This window comes from Hypanus sabinus, chromosome 3 (assembly GCF_030144855.1).
Source record: "Hypanus sabinus isolate sHypSab1 chromosome 3, sHypSab1.hap1, whole genome shotgun sequence".
Classification (NCBI taxonomy): Eukaryota; Metazoa; Chordata; class Chondrichthyes; order Myliobatiformes; family Dasyatidae; genus Hypanus; species Hypanus sabinus.
This window is the reverse complement of record NC_082708.1, coordinates 12440521-12467360: the sequence shown is the minus strand read 5'-3', so window position 1 is coordinate 12467360 and position 26840 is coordinate 12440521. Positions and strand designations below refer to the sequence as shown.

The 26840-nt window shown below is 42.9% G+C and overlaps 1 protein-coding gene across 1 annotated transcript in view; it reads right to left on the bottom strand.

Moving 5' to 3' along the window:
* Positions 1-26840, bottom strand: part of nlgn4xa (neuroligin 4 X-linked a) — a 318165-nt gene that overhangs the window by 61448 nt on the left and 229877 nt on the right. Inside the window, exon 3 of the mRNA XM_059963749.1 lies at positions 11988-12173. Coding sequence (XP_059819732.1) covers positions 11988-12173 — 186 coding nt within the window. The remainder of the gene's footprint in view (positions 1-11987; positions 12174-26840) is intronic.

Genomic DNA, 26840 nt, shown 5'->3' with positions numbered 1-26840 from the left:
ATATCTTATCTTCTTATAGATCCCTGCCCGTTGTATTGATAACTATTAGAAATACTGGCTGAAATAAACCAGTCAGGCCTGCCCGATCCTTAACTTCTCTCTCCATTCCAATCACCTTCTCCTTGTCCTACTGCCTGGATGCAAACAGTGGAATAGTAATTATGTTACAGGGCTAGACAGCAAAAGAAGTCTGTACTCATAATCTAATGACATGAATAATTTCACTCCTGGCATGTAAATTAAGCTAATTAAACAATGGAAAACCAGTCCCATTAATATTTACCATGAAGCTATTGAACTGTAATGAAGACCCAACATACAATCTCAAATTCAATATTGCTCCAGGGAAGAACATGACAGAGAAGGGCTTCATAAGGTAGTGCCTTTTGATTTCTCTTTCCACCTGAGAGGGTAGATGGGCCTAATCTTAAAGTTCCATTTGAAGGAATATACGCTAAGAGGCCACTTTAATAGCGACAGAGTGGAAAATGCAGTGGCCTTCTTCGGCTGTAGCCCATCCACTTCAAGGATCACCATGTTGTGCCTTCAGAGATGCTTTCCTGCACTCCACTGTGGTAACACGTGTTTATTTGAGTTACCGTCACCTTCCTGTCAGCTTGAACCAGACTGGCCATTCTCCTCTGACCTCTCTCATTGACGAGGTATTTTTAATCCTCAGAATTGCCACTTGCTGGACTTCTATTTGTTTTTCGCATCATTCTCTGTAAACTCTAGAGACTGTTGTGTATGAAAATCCCAGGAGATCAGCAGTTTCTGAGATACTCAAACCACCCCAATCATCATTCCAAAGTCACTTAGCTCACATTTCTTCCCCATTCTGATGTTTTGACTGAACAACAACTAAACTCTTTGACCATGTCTGCATGCTTTTTACGCATTGAGTTGCTGCCACATGATTGGCTGATTAAATATTTGCATTAGTGAACAGGTGCACCTAATAAAGTAGCCATTGAGTATACTTTCCAACCTTTGTTGATCTGCAAAATAAAAGGCCGACAAAATACCACCTTCAAACAGCTACATCAGGCAGGAGGTGCAGAAGCCTGTTGTCCTACACCACCAGGTTCATAAAACGTTACTTCCCATCAACCATTTGGCTTGTTAACCTACTGGCACAACCCTTATACCACAACACTATAGCAACAGAACATTGACCACTTTGAACTACAATGGATTTGTTTCTTTTTGTTCTAATTATGTTATTTCTGGTACATGTTTGTGTAATTTAAGTTTAGTTTGATTTTCTTGTAAATGTTGTGTATATATTATTCTGGATGGTGATCTGGATGATGGAGTGGTAAATTCGATTAGTAAGTATGCAGATGATACTAAGATAAGTGGTGTTGTGGATAATGAAGTAGGTTTTCAAAGCTTGCAGAGAGATTTAGGCCAGTTAGAAGAGTGGGCTGAAAGATGGCAGATGGAGTTTAATGCTGACAAGTATGAGGTGCTACATTTTGGTAGGACTAATCAAAGTAGGACATACATGGTAAATGGTAGGGCATTGAAGAATGCAGTAGACCAGAGTGATCTAGGAATGATGGTGCATAGTTCCCTGAAGGTGGAATCTCATGTGGATAAGGTGGTGAAGAAAGCTTTTGGTATGTTAGCCTTTATAAATCAGAGCATTGAGTATAGGAGTTGGGATGTAATGTTAAAACTGTACAAGGCATTGGTGAGGCCAAATTTGGAGTATTGTGTACAGTTCTGGTCACCGAATTATAGGAAAGATGTCAACAATATAGAGAGAGTACAGAGGAGACTTACTGGAATGTTACCTGGGTTTCAGCACCTAAGTTACATAGAAAAGTTGAACAAGTTAGATCTTTATTCTTTGGAGCGTAGAAGATTGAGGGGGTACTTGATAGAGGTATTTAAAATTATGAGAGGGATAGATAGAGTTGACATTGATAGGCTTTTTCCATTGAGAGTAGGGGAGATTCAAACAAGAGGTCATGAGTTGAGAGCTAAGGGGGAAATGTTTAGGGGTAACACGAGGGGGAACTTCTTTACTCAGAGAGTGGTAGCTGTGTAGAACAAGCTTCTAGTAGGCGTGGGTAGAGGCAGGTTCGATTTTGTCATTTAAAGTAAATTGGATAGATACAAGGAGGGTTATGGGCTGAGTGCAGGTCGGTGGGACTAGGTGAGAGTAAGTGTTCGACCCGGACTAGAAGGGCTGAGATGGCCTGTTTCCATGCTGTAATTGTTATAAGGTTATATGGTTATATTATGTGTCTGTAATGCTGCTTGTACACATAACAATAAAATGTTGGGCCTTGACTTTGACTTTAATAGGAGAACTGGTCGACAATATCACTGCGGAAACCTGCATCAGGTTATCACAGAAAGAGGAAGACCCTGTGCCTCGTCACAAATGTCATTTAGAGAAGGATATCTCCACAAGGTAAATTCAATCAGGCTTTGTCCACCGACCTACAAGAGGATCACAACCTTGTCATGGATTGGAGGCTTGTGTGCCTCAATGGCCCAGGGAGCTATGTTGGCAAGAGTCAGGGCTTTATGCTTTGGCTATTGGTTGGGTCACCCATGTCAAACAGGTCAATAGGTAGAGGTCAGACTAAGAGTGGTCTACCAGTCCCCCAGGTTTGGGGGTGGGGAAGGGGTTCAGCTCAGGGCTAACAACCCTGACTGGTAAAACAAAATTGTCATGGAGACAGCAATGAAGACTCCTACATTAGAGTTTGACGGTATTCCTGAGTCTCCTCCCCGGACTTGCATGACTGACAGTACTGAAAAGGAGAGGAAGCTACTGACACGATGCAGGAAACCCTGAATGCCATCGGAGATGGAGGATTCGTTGCGGCCCAAAGCCAGCGGCGTAACAGGCAGTAAGTAATTAGTTTCTCCACTGAAGTTAGGTGAAACTAGAACTAGAGGTCATAAGTTAACGAGGAAAGATAAAATATTTATGAGGAACCACTTCACACAGAGGATGGTGTGAGTGAGGAATGAGCTGCCAGTGGATGTAATGGATTCATGTTTGAGTTCAACATTTAAGGGAAGTTTGGTTAAGTACATGGATGGGAGGGGTATGGAGGGCTGTGGTCCAGGTGCAGGTCGACGTGGGCTAAATGACGTGTGTATGTGCAGTTGTGTTCAATGGCTACATGATTCTATGTGCACATCTTATCCAAGTGGTCTATATGCGAGTCCAGAATCCCCGGCGTGGTCGACCCTGAAATATCGAACAGAGACTCTCAATGCAGGGGGAGTTAGGGATAGACAATAAATGCTGGCCTTGGCATCTCTGATCAAAGTTCAAAGTTAATATATATCAAAGGGTATTTATGTCACCATACACAACCCTGAGATTAGGTTTCTTGCAGGCATACACCGTAAATGCAAGAGGCACAACAGAATTAATCCCAGCAGGGTAGACAAACAAGCATTATACAAAGGTCAACAAACAGTGCAGATACAAAAGAGAGAAAATAATAACAACAAATAAATAGGAAATAAATATTGAGAACATGAGATGAGGAGTCCTTGAAAGTGAGCCCATAAGTTGTGGGAACAATTCAGTGTTGGGGCAAGTGAAGTTGAGTGACGTTAACCCTTCCGGTTCAAGAGCCCAATGATTAAGGATACTAATTGTTCATGAACCTGGAGCCCTGAGGCTCTTGTACCTTCTAACTAATGGCAGCAGCGAGAAGACAGCATGTCCTGGGTGGTGAGGGTCGCTTGATGATGGATGCTCTTTTCCTGTGACAGCAGCAGCAGATGACATCTCATAAAACAAAATAATAGTAATTATTTTTTTCCTTCCAACTGATACAACAGTGTCACAGTTACTGCCTTGAACTCTGACCTGAATCAGAATCAGGTTTATTGTCATTGACGTGCACCATGAAATCTGGTGTTTTACAGGAGGAACATGTTTAAAAAAATGCTCTAATTCAGAAATCTGATGGCAGAGGGGAAGAAGCTGTTCCCAAAATGATGAATGTGCATCTTCAAGCTCCGTATCTGCTCTCTGGTGATAGTAATGAGAAGAGGGCATGTCCCAGATAGTGAGGATCCTTCTGATGGGCGCTACCTTCTTGAAGATTTCCTCCATGGTGGGGAGGTTGGTGCCCGTGATGGAGCTGGCTAAGTTTACAGCCGTCTGCACCGTATTCTGATCCTGTGCATCAGTGCCTCCAAAGCAACCAGTCAGAATGTTGTGCACAGTTTATGTATAGAAAGTTGCAAAAGTCTTCAGCATCATACCAAATCTCCTCAAACTCTTGACCCTAGGTGGGAACAGCAAATCCTCTCCTCCCCCACCTTCTGCTGCTAAATCTCTTATATTTAATTTTCCTTATTTAGTGGACTGGTATGGAAACACCAACCAGGAACGGAAAAGCCTCCAAAACAGCCCAGTCCATCGCAGGCAAAATCCTTCCCATCAATGAGCACATTTACAAGGACCCTGCCACAAGAAAGCAGCACATGCCATCAAGAAACTCCCACCATCAAGGTCATACTCTCTTCTCACAACTACTATCACAGAGCAACACGTCCCAGGCTGCCAAATTCATGAACAGCTACTTTCCTTCAACATCAAGACTGCTGAACCGGCATAGATAATTTCAGTCACCATGACTCTTCATTCCACAACCTACCGACTCACTTTCACCATCAACGTTCCCTCTAATTTTTTTTTTTTGCAGCTGTGCGGATCAACCATTACCCTTAGCAGGAAATTTTTAACACAGCCTGGAAACCGTGCAGTGCTTTAATAAAACATTATATTAAAGGAGATTCCAGCTGTGCAGCAACAAAGGCAATGTGCACAGGAGCATTTCAGTTACTGTGCGACTGCGCACCCGCGTAGCTTAGAGGGAACAGTGTCTACAACCCAACTTCTCAAAATTATATATTTTTTATTTGCACACTTTGTCTCTTTTAACACACTAGTTGCTTGTTAATCATTGCTTAATAGTACTCAGAGTAGTATATGCTAACATATAATTTGATAATAACTTTAATTTGACTTTGCTGTTGACGTTTATCACCACATACCTCAGCTGTTCTATGTTTTCAATGGCATTTGCCTGTTCTTCCTAACGAGAGCAGCCCCAGTTTTCCTTTTCTGGATACGGAGATACATTTTTAGCTCCTTCCCCATCACCGTTGTCTTAGCAACAGTGAATACCAAAAACTGCGGTGAAATTCCTAGCGCTAATGTTCTAATGTTTCCCCAACAATTGCATCATTGTTCCCGTTTTCAAATATGAACAGGATGCAGCAACTACTGGTGTTTGTAGCACACATTCTGTGCATTAATGTGGTCCCGGCTGCCTCGTAGGAGTGGTTATTAAGTCCATACAAGGCCTAAAATCGCTCATAGTATTCAGATTCAGATATTTATCACGTGTAAATCGAAACATGTTGGTGGCAGGGTGGAGATTGTCATTACCAAAGGAAGTGTAAGGCACTCCTTCCCTCCATTAGGCTGCAGGTCACCCTTGAGCTATGTGTGGCACCTGCTTAGCCCCCATTTAAGGTCATGTGGAGCCATGGGAGCAGGTGGTGGATGGTCGTATGAGTAGATGGTGCATATCACAAGTCCTGGTTACATGATAACTAACGCCAGGCAGACAATCCCTGAAGAGTATTGATCATGGCTGGGGTCTCCCATCTTGGAAAGACAGTGTCCAGAAGAAAGTAATGGCAAACCACTTCTATAGAAAACATTGCCAAGAATAATCATGGCCATGAGACCACGATCGCCTACATCATATGACACAGCACGTAATGATGATGATGATATCAAAACACACAGTGAAATGTACAGTTTGCATTAACAACCAACACAACCGAGGATGTACTGAGGGCAGTCCACAAGGAAATTAATGATGGACATCAGCAACATTTGATATACCCCATGTCAGTCTGTATCCATGTGTAAGTGTATTTCAGAAACGGATTCCAATTCATTTATTTACCATATATATATTGGAGCACACAGTGAACTGCATTATCTGTGTTGATAGCCAACACACCTAAGGACGTGCTGAGGGCAGCCTACAAGTTTTGCCAAAGATCGAATAGGTTAGGACTTCATTCCTTGAAATATAGAAGACTGAAAGGAGATTTGATCAGGGTATTCAAAATGACGAGGAGTATAGATAGGGTAAATGCAAGCAGTTTTCTTCCACTGAGATTGACTACAAGCAAAGGTATTGGCTTAAGAGTGAAAGGTGAAAAGTTTAAGGGGAAACTACTTCACTCAGAGGGTTCGTGAGAGTGTGGAAAGAGCTGCCAGGGCAAGTGGTGCGTGCGAGCTCAATTTCAACATTGATGAGAAGTTTGGTTAGGGACATGGATGATATAGGGCTAAGGTACCGGTGCAGGTTGATGGGAGTGGGCAGTTTAATGGCTTGGCAAGGTCTAGATGGGCTGAAGGGACAGTTTCTGTGCTGTACTTCACTATGACTCTATCCATCACCAGCACAGCATGCCTACAATGTTCAGCAGTATAAGCAGCAGCAGCAACAACAAAACCAGCCCAGTTCCAACCTTCCCCAAACCCCCCTCTCTCACACACACAGATAGTCTCCCAACCCCATGACGAACCATCTCCCGGCCTCCAGCCTCCAGTGGCCTCGTGTACTCACAGATATTAGAGCGCATATTCTAAATCTGGTTGAATAATAATTAAAAACATTTATTCATATCAGCAGGGGAAGTCCAAACACTACTTCAAATGTGGAGTGCTGTTTAAGGAGAGTTAGTTAGACTGAAGAATATTAGTGAGTAACGCTAGCTGTAGGCTGGTCACTTGTAGTTACCCATGATCCCCTGAATAATCCCCACCGATGATGGTGGCAGTCTTGGTCAGCTGGAGGTGCTGCTGCTACCCGGCTCAGGTGGTTTGATTCTGATCCTGGGAACTGTCTTTGTGGAGTTTTCATGTCCTCCCCGTGACCCTGTGGGTTTTGCCCAGGTGCTCCTGTTGCCTCCCACTTCCCATAACTATGTGGGGTCTGGGAGATTAATTACCCACTGTAAATTGCCTCTCATGTGTCGAAGTTTTGGAAGAATCCTAGAAAATAGACCATTACAATGCAGTACAGGCCTCAATGTTGAGCCAATCTTTAAACCCACTCTAAGGTCAATTTGCCCCTTCCTTCCCATTTTGCCCTCCATTTTTCTATCGTGTTTTACAGAGAAAGTTACAGAGGAGGATGAGTCTGCGCATGGGTCAACACCTGGAGTTATGACACTGTAACCATGAGTGAGACTCGGTTGCAGAAGTGCAGGACTGTTAGCTCAGGGATACGTAGTTTTAGATATGACAGAGGGGGAGAAATTAAAGTAGGAGTGGCGTTACTAGCCAGGAGAAATGTCACACTATTGCTCCATCAGGACAGACTGGAGAACTTGACTAGTGAGGTGTTATGGGTGGAACTGAGAAATAAGAAAGGTACGACCACGTCATTGAGGTTATATTATATACCACCCAACTGTCCTTGGGATTTAGAGGAACAAATTAGTAAAGAGATCGCAGACCATTGCAAGAAACAAAAGGTTGTTATAGTAGGTGATTTTAACTTCCCACATATTGACTGGGAATCCCATTCTGTAAAAAGACAAGATAGGATAGAGTTTTTCAAGTGCGTAAAGTTTTCTTTTTTAAGTACGTAGAGGCCAAATAAGACAGCATGTGATATTGGATCAGCTGTTAGGGAATAAGACAGGGCAGCTGACTGAAGTTGTATAGGGGAACACTTTGAATCCAGTAACCACAATGCCATTAGTTTTAAAGTAAATAATGCAAGAAGATAGGTCTGATCCACGGGTTGAGATTCTAAATCGGAGTTAGGTCAATTTTGATAGTGTCAGATATAACAAATGTGGATTGGGACAATTTTTTTTCTGGCTAAGGTGTATTTGGAAAGCGGGAGGCCTTCAAACATGAAATTTTTAAAGTGCCTGTCAGAATGAAAGGTAAAGATAACAAGTGTAGGGAACTTTGGTTTTCAAGAGATATTGAGGCCCTGGCTAAGAGAGAAAATTAGATGCAAAGCAGGTATAGGCAAGTAGGAACAAAAGAGGTGCTTATAGAGGACAAGAGATGCAAGAGAACATTCAGGATGGCTAAAAGAAGGCATGAAGTTGCTTTAGCAGATGTGAAGGAGAATCCAAGGGAATTCTGAGGATATGTTGAGAGCAAAAGGATTGCAAGTGACAAAGTTGGTCATTTGGAAAACCAGAATGATAATCTATATGTGGAACCAAAACAGATCTTAAATGAATTCTTTACATCTGTATTTACTCAGGAGATGGACCCAGACTCTATAGAAGTGAGGCAAAGTGGCATCAACTTCATGGAACCTCCACAGATTACAGAGGAAGAGGTGTTTGTACCCTGAGGCAAATCAGGGTGGATAAATCCTCAGAGCCTGACAAGGTGCTCTCTTGGACTCTACAGGAGGCAAGAGCAGAAATTGCCGGAGCCCTAGCTGAGATACATAAAACACCCTTCACACTAGGATGAGGAACTAGAGGATTGGAGGATAGCCAATGTTGTTTCACTGTTTTAAAAAGGCTTTTAGTGTGAACCAGGAAATTATAGGCTGGTGAGTTTGGTATCAGTTGTGGGAAAGTTATTGGAAGGTATTCTAAGGGACTGGATATATAAGTATTTGGAAAGACATGGACTGCTTAATAATAGTCAGTAATGAAAGTTCATAGAGCTTTTTCAGGAGGTTACCAGAAATGTGGATGAAGGTAAGGCAATGGATATTGTCTACATGAATTTTAGTAAGGATTTTGACAAGGCCCCACATGGAAAGCTGGACAAGAAGACTATAACACCATAAGACATAGGAGCAGAATTAGGCCCTCTGGCCCATTGAGTTTGCTCTGCCATTCAATCATGGCTGATCCTTTTTTTCTACCTCCTCCTCAACCCCAGTTCCCTGGCTTCTCCCTATAACCTTTGATGCCATGTCCATTCAAGAACCCATCAATCTCTGTCTTAAATACACTCAACGACCTGACCTCCACAGCTCCGCGTGGCAATAAATTCTGCAAATTCACCACCCTTTGGCTAAAGAAATTTCTCCACATCTCTGTTTTGAAAAGGCGCCCCTCTATCCTAAGGCTGTGCCCTCTCATCCTAGACTCTCCCACCCTTTCCACATCTACTCTGTCTAGGCCTTTCAACATTTGAAAAGTTTCAATGAGATTTCCCTTCATCCTTCTGAATTCCAGTGGGTAAAGACCCAGAGCATTAAATATTCCTTGAATGATAACCCTTTCATTCCTGGAATCATCTTGTGAACCTCCTCTGGATCTTTTCCAATGCCAGCACATCTTTTCAAAGATGAGGTCCCCAAAACTGTTCATAATACTCAAGGTGAGGCCTCACCAGTGCCTTATAAAGCCTCAGCATCACAACCCGTTGCTTTTGAACAGGTCATACCTCCCCCAGAAGAGATCCCAATTATCCAAGAACCTGAAGTCCTGCCCCTTGCACCAGCTGCTTAGCCACACATTTATCTGCTAAATCATCCTGTTTCTACCCTCTCTGGCGTATGGCACAGGCAGCAATCCAGAAATTACTACCCGGGAGGCCCTGCTTCTCAGCTTTCTACCTGGCTCTCTAAATTCTCTTTTCAGGACCCCATTGCTTTTCCTTCCTATGTCATTAGTACCAATATGTACCAAGACATCTGACAGTTCCCCCTTCCTCTCCAAAATGTTGTGGATGCGAATGGAGTCATCCCTGACCCTGGTACCTGGGAGGCAACATACCATCTGGGTGTCCCGTTCACATCCACAGAATCTCCTGTCTGTTCCCCTCACTATCGAGTCCCCTATCACTACCACTCCCTTCTTCTTTCCCTTTCCCTTCTACACCACGTACCCATGCTCAGTGCCTGTAAACCAATCATTGTGGCTTCACCTGGGAGGTCATCGCCACAAAATTATCCAAAGTGGCATACTTGTTTTTCAGGGGAATGGCCACAGGGGTGCTCTGTTCTAACTGTCTATTTCCATTTCTCCTGACCCAGCTACTTGCCTCCTGCAACTTTGGGGTGACTACCTCCCTGTAACTTTGCTCAATTATATCCTCGCTCTCCCATACAAGCCAAAGGTCATCCAGTTGCTGCTCCAAGTCCCTAACACGGTCTTCAAGGAGCTGCAGCTGGACGTAATGTAGTTTCCCGGGAGACTCTGGGTGCGTGGTGAACTACATATACCTGTCTGGACACTCCCCCCCACTGACTGCTCCTGTGGCTCCTCCCACAGACCCCTGTATAAAGGCGGTTGGAGGCGCTGCTCCTCCCTCAGTCTCCAGGTTGTTGTGTGGTGGTCTCTTGCAGCTAATCGTGGTCTCTTGCTGCTAATAAAAGCCTATTGTTCGCCTCCCGTTTCCGAGAGTTATTGATGGTGCATCAGCGTTCCCCAGATCTCCAACATCCGGCACGAGGAGCACACCATAGCCATTTAAATGGTATAGTAAGAGAGCAGAAGAAAAACAAAAAGGAAACCTTAACAGACACTCTACACAGAGCTGATGCCTCCTCCTAGCCAAAGCCTGTCACTTCTACACTCGCTATTAGCCTACTCCCAAAAATGGCTGCTCCACTTATCCCTTATGGACTTTTATTTAGTTTATAGAGCTCTGCTGATGCTGCTGATAGGCCACGTACAATGGACAAACGCTTTCAAAGCTCCCTTTTTAAATAACCGCTGCCGACCTGCGAGAAATCCCTCTTGGTAGAGCTCTGTTGACGTGGCTGATAGGCCACGTGCAAGGTCAAAAAGCCTTCGCAACGCACACAGCCCTTTTAACCCTATAATCAAAGATTTCTTCCACAGGCTGGGAGGGTGGGGAAGTGGCTGGTTTTGCTGTTCTTATTTGTTCTACTTGTGTTGTGTGTCCTGCTCAGCATTGTGGGTATGCTATGACGGCACTGGAATCTGTGGTGACACTTTGGGGTGTGTTGGTTGTTGCCACAAATGAGCCATTTCACCGCATGCTTTGATGTGAGTGTGAAAACAAATCTGAGTCCAAAACAGAATCTTGGGCTGATCTGAAAAGATAGCCTCAGAAGCAGAAAAAGAGGGCACTACCTGGAAAGGGTTAATTGTCCTGGACCAGAAACATAGTCTAACATCAGGGGAGACAAAATCAATTCTCTCCATGATGTTTTGGTTCAGTCCATTAAATAAATTGGAATGAAAAGCAAATGGGACGTACACAACGTTCACAGCAGCTCGAGTAATGGAAATTCACGCTCATGGAATTCACAAATCTCTGCCAAGAATTTTGAGATACAGAATAAAAATTCATTCCTTTGAACTTATGTGGGTAAATGAACTAAATAAATACAAAGATGTGAACAAAACAAATAAAAATTGTCAAGTTTTGCCAAGGGTACGCATTATGAGGAATCGAGATACATTTGGTTTTCTAGAAATGCAACCATTTTGTATCACAATGGTGTCCTGTATTAGTAATAGTAACAATTGTAAAAACCCTTTAAATTACTAATGCCTGCACTGGAAATGAAGTGTGCGCTCCATACCAAGTATTTGTGGATAGTGGAAGACAAGAAATACAACCCTGGTCAATGTCTGCACATTGCATTGTGGTCCATCTCCCAGTTCATCCCCTGTCAGTGTCTCTGCATAATATTGTGGTGCAATTCTGAAATTCATCCTCTGTCAATGGTTGTACATGACATTGTGGTGTAGCACTGAAATCCATCCCCCATTCATGCTTACATGCAGCTTTATCAAGTGTCTCTGAAATTTGTTCTATTGACCTTGTTATAAACAATTTCACAGCACAATGAAGTGCCATCATTATCTGCTCTGATGGAGGGCATAAAGTTCATTTGTGTGTGGTGACCGTTGTCCAAGCCAGATTTCACTTGTTTTTATACGATCTCCAGAAGTCCCAATCATCTTACTTATTTCACAAGACCCTTTAAAGTCCTTACCTTCTGAATAATGGGATAGCGTCAACAGGCTTACACAGGAGGCTCCAGCACCGGAACCAAAGACAGTAATTCGCATCGAGTCTCCTCCAAACGCCCCAATATTTTCACTAATCCACCTCAGTGCTTGGATCTGGTCAAGCAACCCATAATTCCCTTTGGCAGCTTGGTCACCTGTGCTCAGAAAGCCTAGAAAGAAAAGCAAAATAATTGATTTAGGTTAAAGACTTCTCAAAGTTAAAAATAAACAATTTATATAGTTTGATTCACCAGCCAGTGGCCATCGTGCCACAGAAGAGTTTCTGGATTCTAAGTGATCAAGTAATCCCTGTGTTCATAGAATCATGGAATCCTACAGCAAGAAACGGTCCCTTTTGGCCCAGTCGGTCAGTGCAGATCAGCATGCCTTTTTACACTGAACCCATTTAACTGCTTACACACCAAATGCCGGAGGAACTCAGCAGGTCAGGCGCCAGCTATGGAAATGTATAAACAGTCCATGTTTCAGGCCAAAACCCTTCTTCAGGATTGGAAAGGGACTGGGAAAGGCACCAGAAAAAAAATGGTGGAGGGAGGGGAAGGAGGATAGCTAGAAGGTGATAGGTGAAGCCAGCAAGGCAGGAAGGGTAAAGGCAGGAGAGGCAGGAATTTGATAGGAGAGAGTGGACTATTGGAGAAAGGGGAGAAATAATGATGATGATGATAATAATAATAACAACAACACAGGACAAACAAGCAAGAACAACTTACTAAATAGGTATAGCCATTCCAAACATATATAACATATAGAAATCAGTAAGTGAAGAACACCAGAAATATGCTGAATTGAACGAGGAAAGTGAAAGACTATGGAACATGAACAGGGTATACTTTGTCCCAATAGTAATATCTAATACTGGTATCATCCCAAATTCACTACACAATAACATTAAACAATTAGACCTACACAACAACATCTATGGAAATCTTGAAAAAAATCACAATAGACAGACCATGTGATCTCTGTCTCAATGGCCAATGTTAGGCTGTCTTTAAAGAGAGTGAAACATCGCAAGGCGGAAGGTCCCAGTGGAGTACCTGTTAAGTCTCTGAAAACCTATTCGAACCAACTGGCGGGACTATTCAAGGACATTTTCAACCTCTCACTGCTACGGGCGGAAGTTCAGACTTGCTTCAAAAAGGTAACAATTATACCAGGCCCTTTAGCACTCACATTGACAGTGATGAAATGCTTTGAGCAGTTGGTCACGACTAGACTGAATTCCTGCCTCAGCAAGGACCTGAACCCATTGCAATTTGTCTATCACCACAATAGGTCAACGGCAGATGCAATCTCAATGGCTCATCAACAGCTTTAGACCACCTGGACAACACAAACACTTACGTCAGGATGCTGTTCATTGACTATAGCTCAGCATTTAATACCATCATTCTCACAATCCTGTTTAAGAAGTTGCAGAACCTGGGCCTCTTTACCTCCCTCTGCAATTGGATCCTCGACTTCCTAACCAGAAGACCACAATCTGTGCAGATTGGTGATAATATCTTCTCCTTGCTGACGATCAACATTGGTGCACCTCAGGGGTGTGTGCTTAGCCCACTGCTCTATTCTCCCTATACCCATGACTGTGGCTACGCAGGAGCTCAAATACCATCTATAAATCTGCTGATCATACAACCAGGTGGAGATCTGCAGATGGAGAGGAGAGGGCGTAAAGGAGTAAGATATGCCAACTAGTGGAGTGGTATCACAGCAACAACCTGGCGCTCAACATCAGTAAGACAAAAGAGCTGATTGGGGACTTCAGGAAGAGTAAGATAAAGGAACACATGATCATAGAGGGATCAGAAGTGGAGAGAGCGAGCAGATTCAAGTTCCTGGATGTCAAGATCTCTGAGGATCTAACCTGGTCCCAACATATTGATGCAGTTATAAAGAAGGCAAGACAGTGGCTATACTTCATTAGGAGTGTGAAAGAGATTTGGTATGTCAACAAACACACTTAAAAACTTTTATAGATGTACCGTGGTGAGTTTTCTGACAGGCTGCATCACTGTCTGGTATGCGGGGTGGGGTGGAGAGAATACTGGACTGAAAGAAGCTGCAGAGGGTTGTAAATTTAGTCGGCTCCATCTTGGGTACTAGCCCACAAAGTACCCGGGACATCTTCAAGGAGGGTGTCTCAGTAAGGCAGCATCTATTATTAAGAACCTCCAGCACCCAGGGCATGCCTTTTACTCACTGTTACCATTAGGTAGGAGGTACAGAAGCCTGAAGACACACATTCAGTGATTCAGGAACAGCTTCTTCCCCTCTGCCATCCGATTCCTAAATGGACATTGACCCTCGGACACTAACTAATTAACTTTTTTTAATATAAATTATTTCTGTTTTTGCAGGATTTTAATCTATTCTATATATATATATATATATATATATATATACACTGTTAATTATTTATTTATTATTATTATTATTTTATTTTGTTTTTTTCTTCTGTATTATGCATTGCATTGAACTGCTGCTGCTAAGTGAACAAACTTCATGTCAGTGCAGGTGATAATAAACCTGATTCCGATATTAAACACCACCAGAATAGTCCAGATGTTGCTCGCAATTGAGAAATCAGTGTGCTTGGCTATGCCCCTACCTCAGGTTTTACCAGCTTGTGTTGATAAAAGATATTTTACAACAATAATAACAGTATATTAATAATAAATATTAGGTGTATTTATCGTATGTACATGAAAACATCAAAACAGACATTGAAACGAGTCATTTTGCTCAATGATTAACATAGGCCGAGGATGATCTGAGGGAAGCCTGAAATTGTTGCCTGTTGTCTGGTGCCAAAGTAGAAACTCTAACTATTAACTCTAACTCGTAAGTCTTTGGAATCTGGCAGGAAACCCGAGCACCTGGAAGTAGCCCATATGGAAGCAGGGAGAAAGAGCAAACTCCTTACCGACAGTGATGGGATTCGAACCCCGATCAGTGATCGCAGGTTCAGTGCAGTGAAGCAATTGCAGTAACTGCTGTGCTATTGTGTCATCTCATAATTAATCAGAATTAGATTCACTTTATTGCCAGTATACTAGAATCGATTGTGTACTTCCCTTCTCTGATGTGGTCACTATATTAGGTACACCTGTACACTTGCTCGTTACTGCAAATATCTTATCAGCCAATCATATGGCAGCAACTCAATGCATAAAGGCATGCAGACGTGGTCAAGAGGTTCAGTTGTTGTTCAGACCAAACATCAAAATAAGGAAAAAATGGGATCTAAGTGACTTTGACTGTGAAAATGAATATTTGTGCCAGACGGGGTTGATTGAGTATCTCAGAAACTGGGACGTCCACACACAGCATCCTCTAGAATTTACAGAGAATGGTGTAAAAAAAAATCTAATGAGTGGCAGTTTTGCAGGCAAAAACGCCTTGTTAATGAGAAAGCTCAGAGGAGAATGGCCAGACTGCTTCAAGCTGACATAAAGGTGACAGGAACTCAAATAACCACACGTTACAAGAGTGGTGTGCACAGGAGCATCTCTGAATACACAACATGTTGAACCTTGAAGCAGATGTGCTAGAGCATCAGAAGACCATGTACATACACTCAGTGGCCACTTTATTAGGTACAGGAGGAATCCAATGAAGTGCCCTCTGAGTATATCTACGTTTCCATCACTCGGGAAATTCATTGCAGACAACAAGGAGGAAATGCTGAAATTGGTTTATTATTGTCACTTATTCTGAGATACAGTTTGGGACATTGCTTTGAATTTTGTCCATACAGATCATTTCCAGTTCCCTCCCTTCCCACTTCTCTCTTTATTCAGTCATCATTCTGGCTCCCCTCTTACACCTTGTCTTCTCACCCTCCCATCACCCTCCTCTGTCGCCCCTCCTCCTTCCTTTCTCCCATGGACCAGTCTGCACTCCTATCAGGTGCCTTCTTCTCAGCCCTTTATCTTTTCCACCTATCACCCCTCCGGCTTTCCACTTCAACCCCCTCCTCGCACCCACCCATCTTCCCCTTCAGCTGATTTCACCTATCACCTGTCAGCTTATGCTCTTCTTCTTCTTCTGGACCCTTACCCCTTCCTTATCAGCTGTGATGAAGTGTCTAGGCCCAAAACATTGACTATTTATTCCTCTCCATAGATGCTGCCTGACCCTCTTAGTTCCTCCAGCATTTTGTGTGTGTTACTCTAGATCATTTCAAAACACCGGTACTCCAGTACCAAAGGAAAAACAATAACAGAACGTAGATTATTGTGGCTGGCTGGTGGCGTAGTGGCATCAGCGCTGGACTTCGGGGTGAGAGGTCCCGAGTTCGATTCCAGCTGGCTCCCTTGGTTGAGAGTCGAGCTAGCACCTCAACCTCGTAAAAAAAAACCTGGAGGGAGATGGGCTCCGCCAGGCTTCAGATGCCCAAAACACGCCATATGAAAAAGATCGGTGCAAAATGACACTGCCCCGATGAGTTAAGGGCACACACACCCTGTTGCAGAAAAAGTGCAGAGTAGGTAAATGACATGTTTGGGGCATGGCAAAGAAGATTGTGAGGTCAAGGGTCCATCTCATCATACAGGAGGACCATTCCTGCTTATATCAGCAGGACAGAAACAATCTTCGAGTGCATTAAATCTTTTGGTTATGGGAGGGGGTAGAAGGCAGGATCCATGGTGTTTCTTTGTTTCATAACTGCCAGTAGGAAGACAAATTTTTGCTTCATATACTGCATATATGAACCCTGCATATCAGGATTGTATACTGCATATGTACCTTGATAATAAATGTACTTTGAATTTTCTGAATCCTTAAATTTTTAAAAATTTATTTTGAGTTATAGCCCAACGAGCTGTCCCACTCAGCATTCCACCTACTTAACCTTAGCTTGATCACTGGACAATTTACAATGATCAATTAACCTGCTAACTGGTACATCTTTGGACCGTGGGAGGAAGCTGGATCACCGAGAGGAAACCCATGTGCTCATGGGAAGAACGTTCAAACTTCTTACAGAGGACTCTCGGCACCCCACTATCTGGGGTAGGAGAAACAAGAAGTTTGAAATTGAGGCCTGACAGAACCAATGTACGTGGAGACAGATGTTGCAAAAACTTCAGACAAAATCAGGAATCAAAAGGTTGAGCATGACCCAGCCTAATGTCCTGAGCTGCATATATTTCAATGTAAGCTCAAGGTTGATTTCAAAGTTTAAGAGAAGTTTCGATAGGTACAGGGATGTTAGGAGTACAGAGGGCTGTGGCCCCAGTGCAGGTCGATGGGTGAAGGCAGTTTAAATGGTTTGGTATGGACTTGATGGGCCAAAGGGCCTGTTTCTGTGCTGTACTTTTCTATGACTCCATGACTCTAAAAGCCACTGGGAAAGGATAGGTAAATGAAAGTAAATACAAGCTGATGCTCAGCCTCCATCTCCCTGGTGCCTTGTGCTGCATTTGGTGCTGGATGAAAATTAATTCCTACATAGTTTAGTTTTGAAGGAAGCACAGAACATATTCTCTATGGAAGGCACACCAATAAATCAACACTGAGATGCAAAAGGAAAACCAGGTCATCTGTCACTCATCTGCAGGCATTTAGCTTTTGATGTCTGTACACTTCAAAGCTCTGGGGTGGAAAGATAGGTGATGGTTGGTCTTGGTTTCTGATTAAGGTTATCACTGCCCACTGGTACTGAAGGCTCAGGAGTATGGATTCAAAGGCAGAGCTGTTGTAGGCTCGTGAAGTGTTTGCTGATGAGATTCACTCCTCAAAGGGCAAGAGAAGCTCAGTAGATTGGAAACTTTGGTTCAATAGCCATTCCTGAAACATGGCCTCCATTGTCAATGAGAAGTGCCTTGGCCCCTCTGACACCCCATAGTGTTGTGTCGACAGCCACCAGGACAAGTTGGGATGGCTGAAACAGAGGACCCAGAATCAGTTTAGTATCACTGATGTATTTACTGAAATTTGTTGCTCTCTGGCAGCAGTACAATGCAAGACATAAAAAAAAACATAAGCTACAACAGAAATTAATAAATTGTGCAAAAGAGGAGTAGTGAGGTAGTCCAAATCAAGGGACAACATTACAGAATAAGGGACAATGAAATCTGGAGAAGAAGGTTTTGGACATGCTGGTCCTCATTATTTAGGATGCTGTGTTGGGATGTTATGTTCCAGCTATATAAAACTTTGATGAGATTGTAATTAGAATATTGTATTCAGTTTTGATCATGTTGCTATAGGAATGATGAGATGACTTTTTGATGGACAGGGTGCAGAGGAGAGCTACGAGGAGGCTACTAGGACACAAGGGGACTGAGTTAAGGAGAGAGGTTGAGTAGGATGGGACATTTATTCATTGGAGCATAGGGATATGAATAGAGTCATAGAACAGGACAGCATAGAAATAGGCCGTTCAGTCCATCTAGTCCATGCTGACCCATTTAAGCTGTCTATTTCCATTGACCCGCACCAGGACCATAGCCATCCATACCCTTACTATCCACGTACCTATCCAAAATTCTCTTAAGTGTTGAAATTGAGCTCACATGCACCACATTGAGCTGGCAGCTCATTTCACACTCCCACGACCCGCTGAGTGAAGATGTTTCCCCTCATGTTCCCCTTAAACTTTTCACCTTCCACCCATAACCCATGACCTCTAGTTCTGATCTCATCCCACCTCAGTGGACAGAAGCCTGCTTACATTTACCCCATCTACACCCCTCATAATTTTGTATACCTCTATCAAATCTCCTCTCAATCTTCTATGTTTCCAGAAATAAAATCCCACACTGTTCAATCTTTCCATATAACTTGGGTCCTCCAGTCATAGCAACATCCTTGTAAATTTTCTCTATAAATTTGTAAGTGATGATATTACATACTAAAATCACAAGAAGTATGCAGTAGATAGGGTGAAATGAGTACAGATGTGTTCCCTGGGTTGGGGAATCAAGAGCTAGAAGATATGGGTTCAGTGTGAGAAGAGAAAGATTTGGTTGGAAATTGAGGATTACCTTTTTCATCCAGTAGGTGGTGCATATTTAGAGTGGTTGAGTCAGGTATATTTAAAGCATTTAAAAGACACTTGGACAGGTACATAGATAGGAAAGGTTTAGATCAGGGATTTTCAACCTTTTTTATGCCATGGACCACGACAAGTGAGCAAAGGGTCCGGGGCCCCCAGATTGGGAACCCCTGGTTTAGAGCTATATGGGTGAAACACTGGACAACAGGACCAGCTTAGCTAGGCATCTGGGCTGGCCTAGACCAGCTGAAATTTTAAGACCATAAGAGGAGCAATTGGTCCAGCCCAACATCTGTCCACAGATTCTCCATGTCCATTGCTGGCCATCGACAGCAGAGCAGAGGTCTAGACAGTGGCCTGATTTCAAATTCCTACACTTCCCTGTGCTTAAACCTTATTCTGACCCCTAAATCCCCCTTCTGTCCACAAAATCATCCCCACGAGCCTTAGTTGTCTTTTAGATTTTTCAAGCCAGCTCCCTGTGGCATGATCCAGAGGACAACAAATATTGGCACAATGCCCAGATCCTGCAAATAAATATTACCCACTGTACCACATGCAATCTTGAGGATTTTGATCCAGCTTTCCTTTACAATAGAAGTACTGGGAACAAAAACAGTTCCAATAAAAGTCAGTAGGAAATCAGGGAGCATTTTTGAGGATGCTTCAGGAAAGGGAGCTTGCCATTGGTTTCCTAGTTTGGACTTTCATCCTCAGAAACAGAACTTACACTTTCCCTTCCTATTGTTGTCCCAAGTGCTGAAAACTCAGACGTCAATAGTTACAGTTTGACAATCTGCAAAAGAAAGTACTTGGGGGGGTGAACACAAAGACTAACTAGTTTAGTAGTATTTGGAATGATCTGCTGGAGGCAGGCACGGTGATGGAGTGTCACGGCAGTGTAGCAATTAGCTCAATGCTTTACAGCGCCGACGATCAGAATATCGGGTTCCAATTCCCACCACTGTCTGTAAGGAGTTTGTACATCCCCTCAGCCCCCAGGGACTGTGCAGATTTCCTCTGGTTGATCCAGTTTCCTCCGACATTTCAAAGATGTATGGGTTAGGGTTAGTAAGTTGTGGGCATGCCATATGGGATGCAAACTCCATCATGACTGTTCCCAAGCCGGGCTGCAAAAGGAGAAGGGTTGGGCATGGGGCTAGCAATGCCATCCTATAAAAACCCAGACATACAGCAATCCCAACAGAAGCTTCAGACGCCTCATTCCTGGGACAGGAAGGGTCTAAGATGATGGGCTGCACCTGGGGACGACATGAAAGACTGGCCCAGAACAGAGGATTCAGGCGAGCTGCTGTCGGTGGCTTATGCACAGTGGACATAAGTAACTAAGTACATATGTTGGTGCTGGAAGCATGACAACACTTGCAGCCTGCACCCCAGCACCTCGGCCTGTGGGTTGATCATTGATGCAAATAAAACATTTCACTGTTTTAATGTTTCAATGCACACACAGCAAACAAAGCTATCCATTATTCTCACATTATCATCATCATTATCAGCACCATCATTATGTGCTGTGTTGTGTGATCTGGATGATCATGGTCTTTCTATGACCATGTTTGTTCTTGGCAAGTTTTCTGCAGAAGTGGTTTGCCATTGCCTTCTTCTGGGCAGTGTCTTTACAAGACGGGTGACCCCAGCCATTATCAATACTCTTCAGAGATTGTCTGCCTGGTGTTAGTGGTCGCATAACCAGGACTTGTGATATGCACTGGCTGCTCATACAACAATACACCACCTGCTCCCATGGTTTCACGTGACCCTGATCGGAGAACTAAGCAGGTGCTACAACTTCCCCAAAGGTGACCTGAGGACAAGCAGAAGGAAGGAGCACTTTAAACCTCCTTTGCTGGAGACTTAACTCTACTCCACCACCCAGAAAATCTCTCATTAGCCATGTTAAAAAGCCATGTATATAAGTACATGGATAGGAAAGGTTGAGAGCCAAACATGAGCAGGTGGAACTAACTCAATAGGTAACAGAGACAGCATGGAAGATTTGGACTGAATGCCCTGTTTCATAAGACATAGGAGCAGAATTAGGATCTTCAGCCCATGGAGTCTGGTCTGCTATTCAATTGTGGCTGATTCAATATCCCTTTCAACCCCATTGTCACTTCTCCTTGTAACCTTTGACACCCTTACTAATCAAGAACCTACCAACATCTGCTTTAAATATGCCCAGTGACTTGGCCTTCACAGATATCTGTGGCAATGAATTCCACAGGTTCAGCTTCAAAGTTCAAAGTATATTTATTATCAAAGTACATATATCATATGGTATGTCACCATATATAACCATGAGATTAATTTTCTTGCAGGCATACTTAATAAATTGGTACAATAATAACCACAACAGAATCAACGAAAGACCACCAAACTTGGCCATTCAACCAGACTGCAGAAGAATGAATGAATGAATGAATGAATAAATAAATAAATAGATAGATAGATAAATAAATAAACAGACAGACAGACAAACAAACAAACAAACAAACAAGCACTAAATATTGGGAACATGAGACTAAGAGTCCTTGAAAATGCATCTATTGGTTGTGAGGACATTTTAATGACAGGGCAAGTGAAGTTAAATAAATTAGTTAAATAAATTCCTCCTCATCACTGTTCTAGAGCAATGTCTTTCCATTCTGAGTCTGTGCCCTCTCGTCTCAGACTCTCCTATTACTGGAAACATCCTCTTATCTCCACATCTACTCTAGACCTGTCAATATTCAAAAGTTTTTGGTGAGAGTCCCCCCCTCATTCTTCTAAACTACAGCAAGTACAGGCCCAGAACAATCGTATGTTCCTCATGAATTAACCCTTTCATTTCTGGGATAACTCAGTTTCCTTTCTGTATTACTCTATAAAGCATGGGTTCCCCTTTTTAATGTCACGGACCCCTACTATTAACTGAGGGATCTGTGGACTCTGGGTTGAAAATCCCTGTCATAAAGCAAAGTTCAATGTTTGCTATTGCCTCACTTGAATTGAATTGAATTTACTTTCTTTTTCTCAACCTACTTGGTGCCTAAGGTGTAACTTTCAAGATTCAAGGTTGTCCGATGTCATTTCCAGTACACGTGTAAATGAAAATGAAATAATTGTTACTCTGGATTCATTGCATCATGAAAAAACACAATCAGATAAAGAACACAATAAATATAAATACACAAGATGGCTTATATACACAGGTTGATTGTATGTCCATAAAGTGACATGAGTGAGTGTCTGTACATGAGGTGTGTGACAGGAAATGATAAAGTAGTGGTGGTTGGAGGTGTGGTGAGTGGGTTACTGGGTGGAGGTATTGACTAGCCTTACTGCTTGGGGAAAGTAACAGTTTTTGAGACTGGTGCTACATAACCTAGCATGGATGCTACATAACCTCCTCCCTGATGGGAGTGGGACAAAGAGTCCCTGAGCAGGGTAGGTGGGATTCTTCATGATATTGCTGGCCTTTCTCCAGATCTTTCTGTATATAGACACAGTAGCCACTGTATTAGGTACCTCCTCTACCTAATCAAGTGGCCACTGAGTGTCTGCTCGTGGTCTGCTGCTGTAGCCCATCCACTTCAAGATTCAAAGGGTTGCTCATTCAAAGATGCTCTTCTACACCCCACTGTTGTAACGCGTGAAAGAGGATTTTAAGGGTTTATACTTTATCACTAATAATTGAGGGCATAGTTAGGCCCCAATGACTTTAATTTTGTTTATTGACCTTAACTAGTTACTAATACTGAATTACTGATGTATGACATTAGTGACGATGCTGCCAGATCTACAATTGTCAACTTAATAATTCAGAAAATGTGATTCCCGCCATGGCTACTTGAGAATTTGAATTATAGTCAGCGTTCACTTTATTAGGTACTTTGTGTATGTTTGTGGTCTTCTGCTGCTGAAGTCCATCCACTTCAAGGTTCAATGTGTTGTGTGTTCAGAGATGTTCTTGTGCACACCCTGTTGTAATGCGTGGTTATTTGAGTTACTGTCACCTCCCTGTCATCTTGAACCAGTCTGGCCATTCTCCTCTGACCTATCTCATTGACAAGGCATTTTCGCCCACAGAACTGTCACTGACTGGATGTTATATCATTTTTCACACCATTCTCTTCAAAATCTAGGGACTATTGTTCACAAAAATCCCAGGAGATCAACAGTTTCTGAGATACACAAACCACCCTGTCTAGCACCACGGTCATCATTCCACGGTCAAAGTCACTTAGATGACATTTCTTCCTCCGTTCTGATGTTTGGTCTGAACACCAACTGAACTTCCTGACCATGTTCTTATGCTTTTATTCATTGAGTTGCTGTGGCATGATTGGCTGATTAGATATTTGCATTAACAAGCAGGTTGAGTGTATGTCCTTGATCAGAGTCCAGAAATTCAATATAGCATCAAGCTTCTGAATTAGGAACAAGCGTGTTATGTATGCATCTTGGAAATATCCCATCACAGAACTGGAAGAAGCAAAGTTCAGGCTTCTCGATCTGGTTAAGATATTGGCTCTGGCTGACTAGAAACCTGTTCCTGATAATATTTTGTGACAGAATAATATAATGGAAGAAATGTATGGTAGTTCTTTCCAACTATTTGTCATTTCAGAAAATGAATTCATGAACAGTAGTGGGAAAACAAGCACGCAATTAGGATGCAGCTGTAATGGGGAAATTTCAATGCTGCGCAGACAGCTGTGAGCCACTTAACCAGTCTAATTGCAGATAAATCCATTAATCCATCTATGAAGTGTACATTTTCGTAAGTGGCTCTGGAAAATATTGAGATAATCCCAATTTACAATTTATTGCAAAGCGATTACCATGCAGAAACAGGTCGCTCAGCGTCACAGGGCTAAAGTCACAAGTGAACATCGAAAGCCCTAGATCACTGATCCAGAGACGCGGACTTAAATCCCACACAACACCAGCTGGAGGATTAAAATTCAAGTAATTCAACAATTTTCACAGTAAAAAATGGTGATCATGGAATTACTAAATCACTATAAAAGCACATCTGGTTCACTATTATACTTCAGAGAATGACATTAGTCTTGAAGAGGGTTCTCGGCCCGAAATGCCAACTCTTTATTCACTTTCATAGATGCTGCTTGACTTGCTGAGATCCTCCAGCATTTTGTGTGTGTTGCTTTGGATTTCCAGACTTTCTCGTTCTAATGATATTAGGCATTCTTTGTGGCAGTTCTGGGGCATTGTAGTGATTTCTAACAATTCTCTGAAATGGGCCTTGGATGGTGAGCAGAGATGAACAATAAATGGTCAAGGTCATGGTGTCTTTGCCCCCATCTTGAGGTGCTCCACCATGGACATTCTCTCTTCTCACCTTTCCATCCAAGCTGAAGATACAAAAGCTTGAGAGTATGGATCACTAGGCTTGGGACTTGTTATCAGACCCTTGAACAGACTTCTCAAACACTAAAGTCATAGAAAAATACAGCCCAGAAATGGGCCCTTCATCCCATCTAGTCCATGCCAAACATTTAAGCTGCCTATTCCCATCAACCTGCACCCCGACCATAGCCCTCCATATCCCTACCATCCATAAACTTATGCAAACTTTTCTTAAGTATTGAAATTAAGCTGGCATTCACCACTTTTGCTGGCAGCTCTTTCCATACCTTCACAATCTTCTGAGTGAAAAAGTTTCCCCTCATGTTCCCCTTAAACTTTTCACCTTTCAACCTTAGCCCATGACCTCCTGTTGTAGTCCCACACAATCTCAGTGGAAAAAGTCTGCTTGCATTTACCTATCTACCCCCCTCATAATATCAAATCTCCTCTCAATCTTCTATGTTTCAAGGGATAAAGTCCTAACCTATTCAACCTTTCCTAATAACTCAGATCCTCCTTTCCCAGCAACATTATTGAAAATTTTCTCTGCACTCTGTGAATCTTAATTACATCTTTCCTGTACTATAAGTAGGTGACCAAAACTGCACGCAATACTCCAAATCAGGTCACACCAACATCTTATACAACTTTTACATAACGTCCAGCTCCTGTACTCAATACTTCGATTTATGAAGGCCAATGTGCCAAAAGCTTTCTTTATGACCCTGTCGATCTGTGCCACTACTTCAATGAATTATGGATCTGTATTCACAGATCCTTTTGTTCTACCACACTCTTCAGTGCCCTGCTGTTCACTATGTCAGACTTAACCTGGTAGCTTCGACCGAAGTATAACCCCTGGCGCTTGTCTACGTTAAATTTCACTAATCACTAAAAGACGAACTCTTGATCTCTCAATCTACCTCATTGTGGCCCTTGCACTTTATTGTGTGACTGCACTGCACTTTTTCTGTCACTGTAATACTACATTCTGTATTCTGCTTGCTTTTCAGAAACGGAATCAAATCACAATCCACACACACAAAATGCTGGTGGAACACAGCAGGTCAGGCAGCATCTATAGGAAGAAGCGCTGTCGATGTTTTGGGCTGAGACCCTTCGTCAGGACTAACCGAGAGGAAAGATAGTAAGAGATTTGAAAGTAGTGAGGGGAGGGGGAAATGTGAAATGACATAGGAGAAGACCAGAAGGGGAGGGATGAAGCTGAGAGCTGGAAAGGTGATTGGCAAAAGGGATACAGAGCTGGAGAAGGGAAAGGATCATGGGACGGGAGGCCTAGGGAGAAAGAAAGGGGAGGAGAGCACTAGAGGGAGATGGAGAACAGGCAGAGTGATGGGCAGAAAGAGAGAAAATAAAGAAGGAGGAAAAAAGCTAAATATATCGGGGATAGGGTAAGAAGGGGAGCAGGGGCATTAACGGAAGTTAGAGAAGTCAATGTTCATGCCATCAGATTGGAGGCTACCCAGCCGGTATATAAGGTGTTGTTCCTCCAACCTGAGTGTGGCTTCGTCTTGACAGTAGCGGAGGCCATGGATAGACATATCAGAATGGGAATGGGATGTGGAATTAAAATGTGTGGCCACTGGGAGATCCTGCTTTCTCTGGCGGACCGAGCGTAGGTCTTCAGCGAAACGGTCTCCCATTCTGCATCGGGTCTCACCAATATATAAAAGGCCACACCGGGAGCACCGGACGCAGTATACCACACCAGCCGACTCACAGGTGAAGTGTCGCCTCACCTGGCAGTTTGCCTTTCAGATCACAATCAGGTATATTATCACTGACCTATGTTGTGAAATTCATTGTCTTGTGGCAGCAGTACAAACAAATACATAAAAATTACTACAGATTACCGTAAGAAATATATAGAAATTTAAACAAGTAGTGCAGAAAGAGAGCAAAAGTAGTGATGTTGTGTTCATGGGTTCATTGTCCATTCAGAAATCTGATGGCAGAGGGGAAGAAGCCGTTCTTCAAATGTTGATAGCCTGTCTTCAGGCTGCTGTTCCTGCTCTCTGATGGTAGCAATAAGAAGAAGGAATGTCCTAGGAGTGGGGGTCCTTACTTGCAGCTCTTGAGGTCTTGCCTTTTGAAGATGTCCTGGATGCAGGGGAGACTAGTGCCCCTGAGGGAGCTGGATGAGTTTACAATCCTTGACGCACCTATGTGTGGAATGATCTGTCTGGATGGCACACAAAGCTTTTCACTGCATCTTGGCATGCATGACAACACTGAGAGCAGGGCTGATCCTCAAGCATGTTGGACACCACTTGAAGGGTTGGATGGCCTGCTCAGTCTCCTGTTCTTATGATCTCTCAGTGATGTTGATCGTGGCCTAAATATTGTGATTGTATGTTGATATTGATATTGACTGTAACAAGCTAGGACTTTTCTCTTTGGAGTGAAGCAGGAT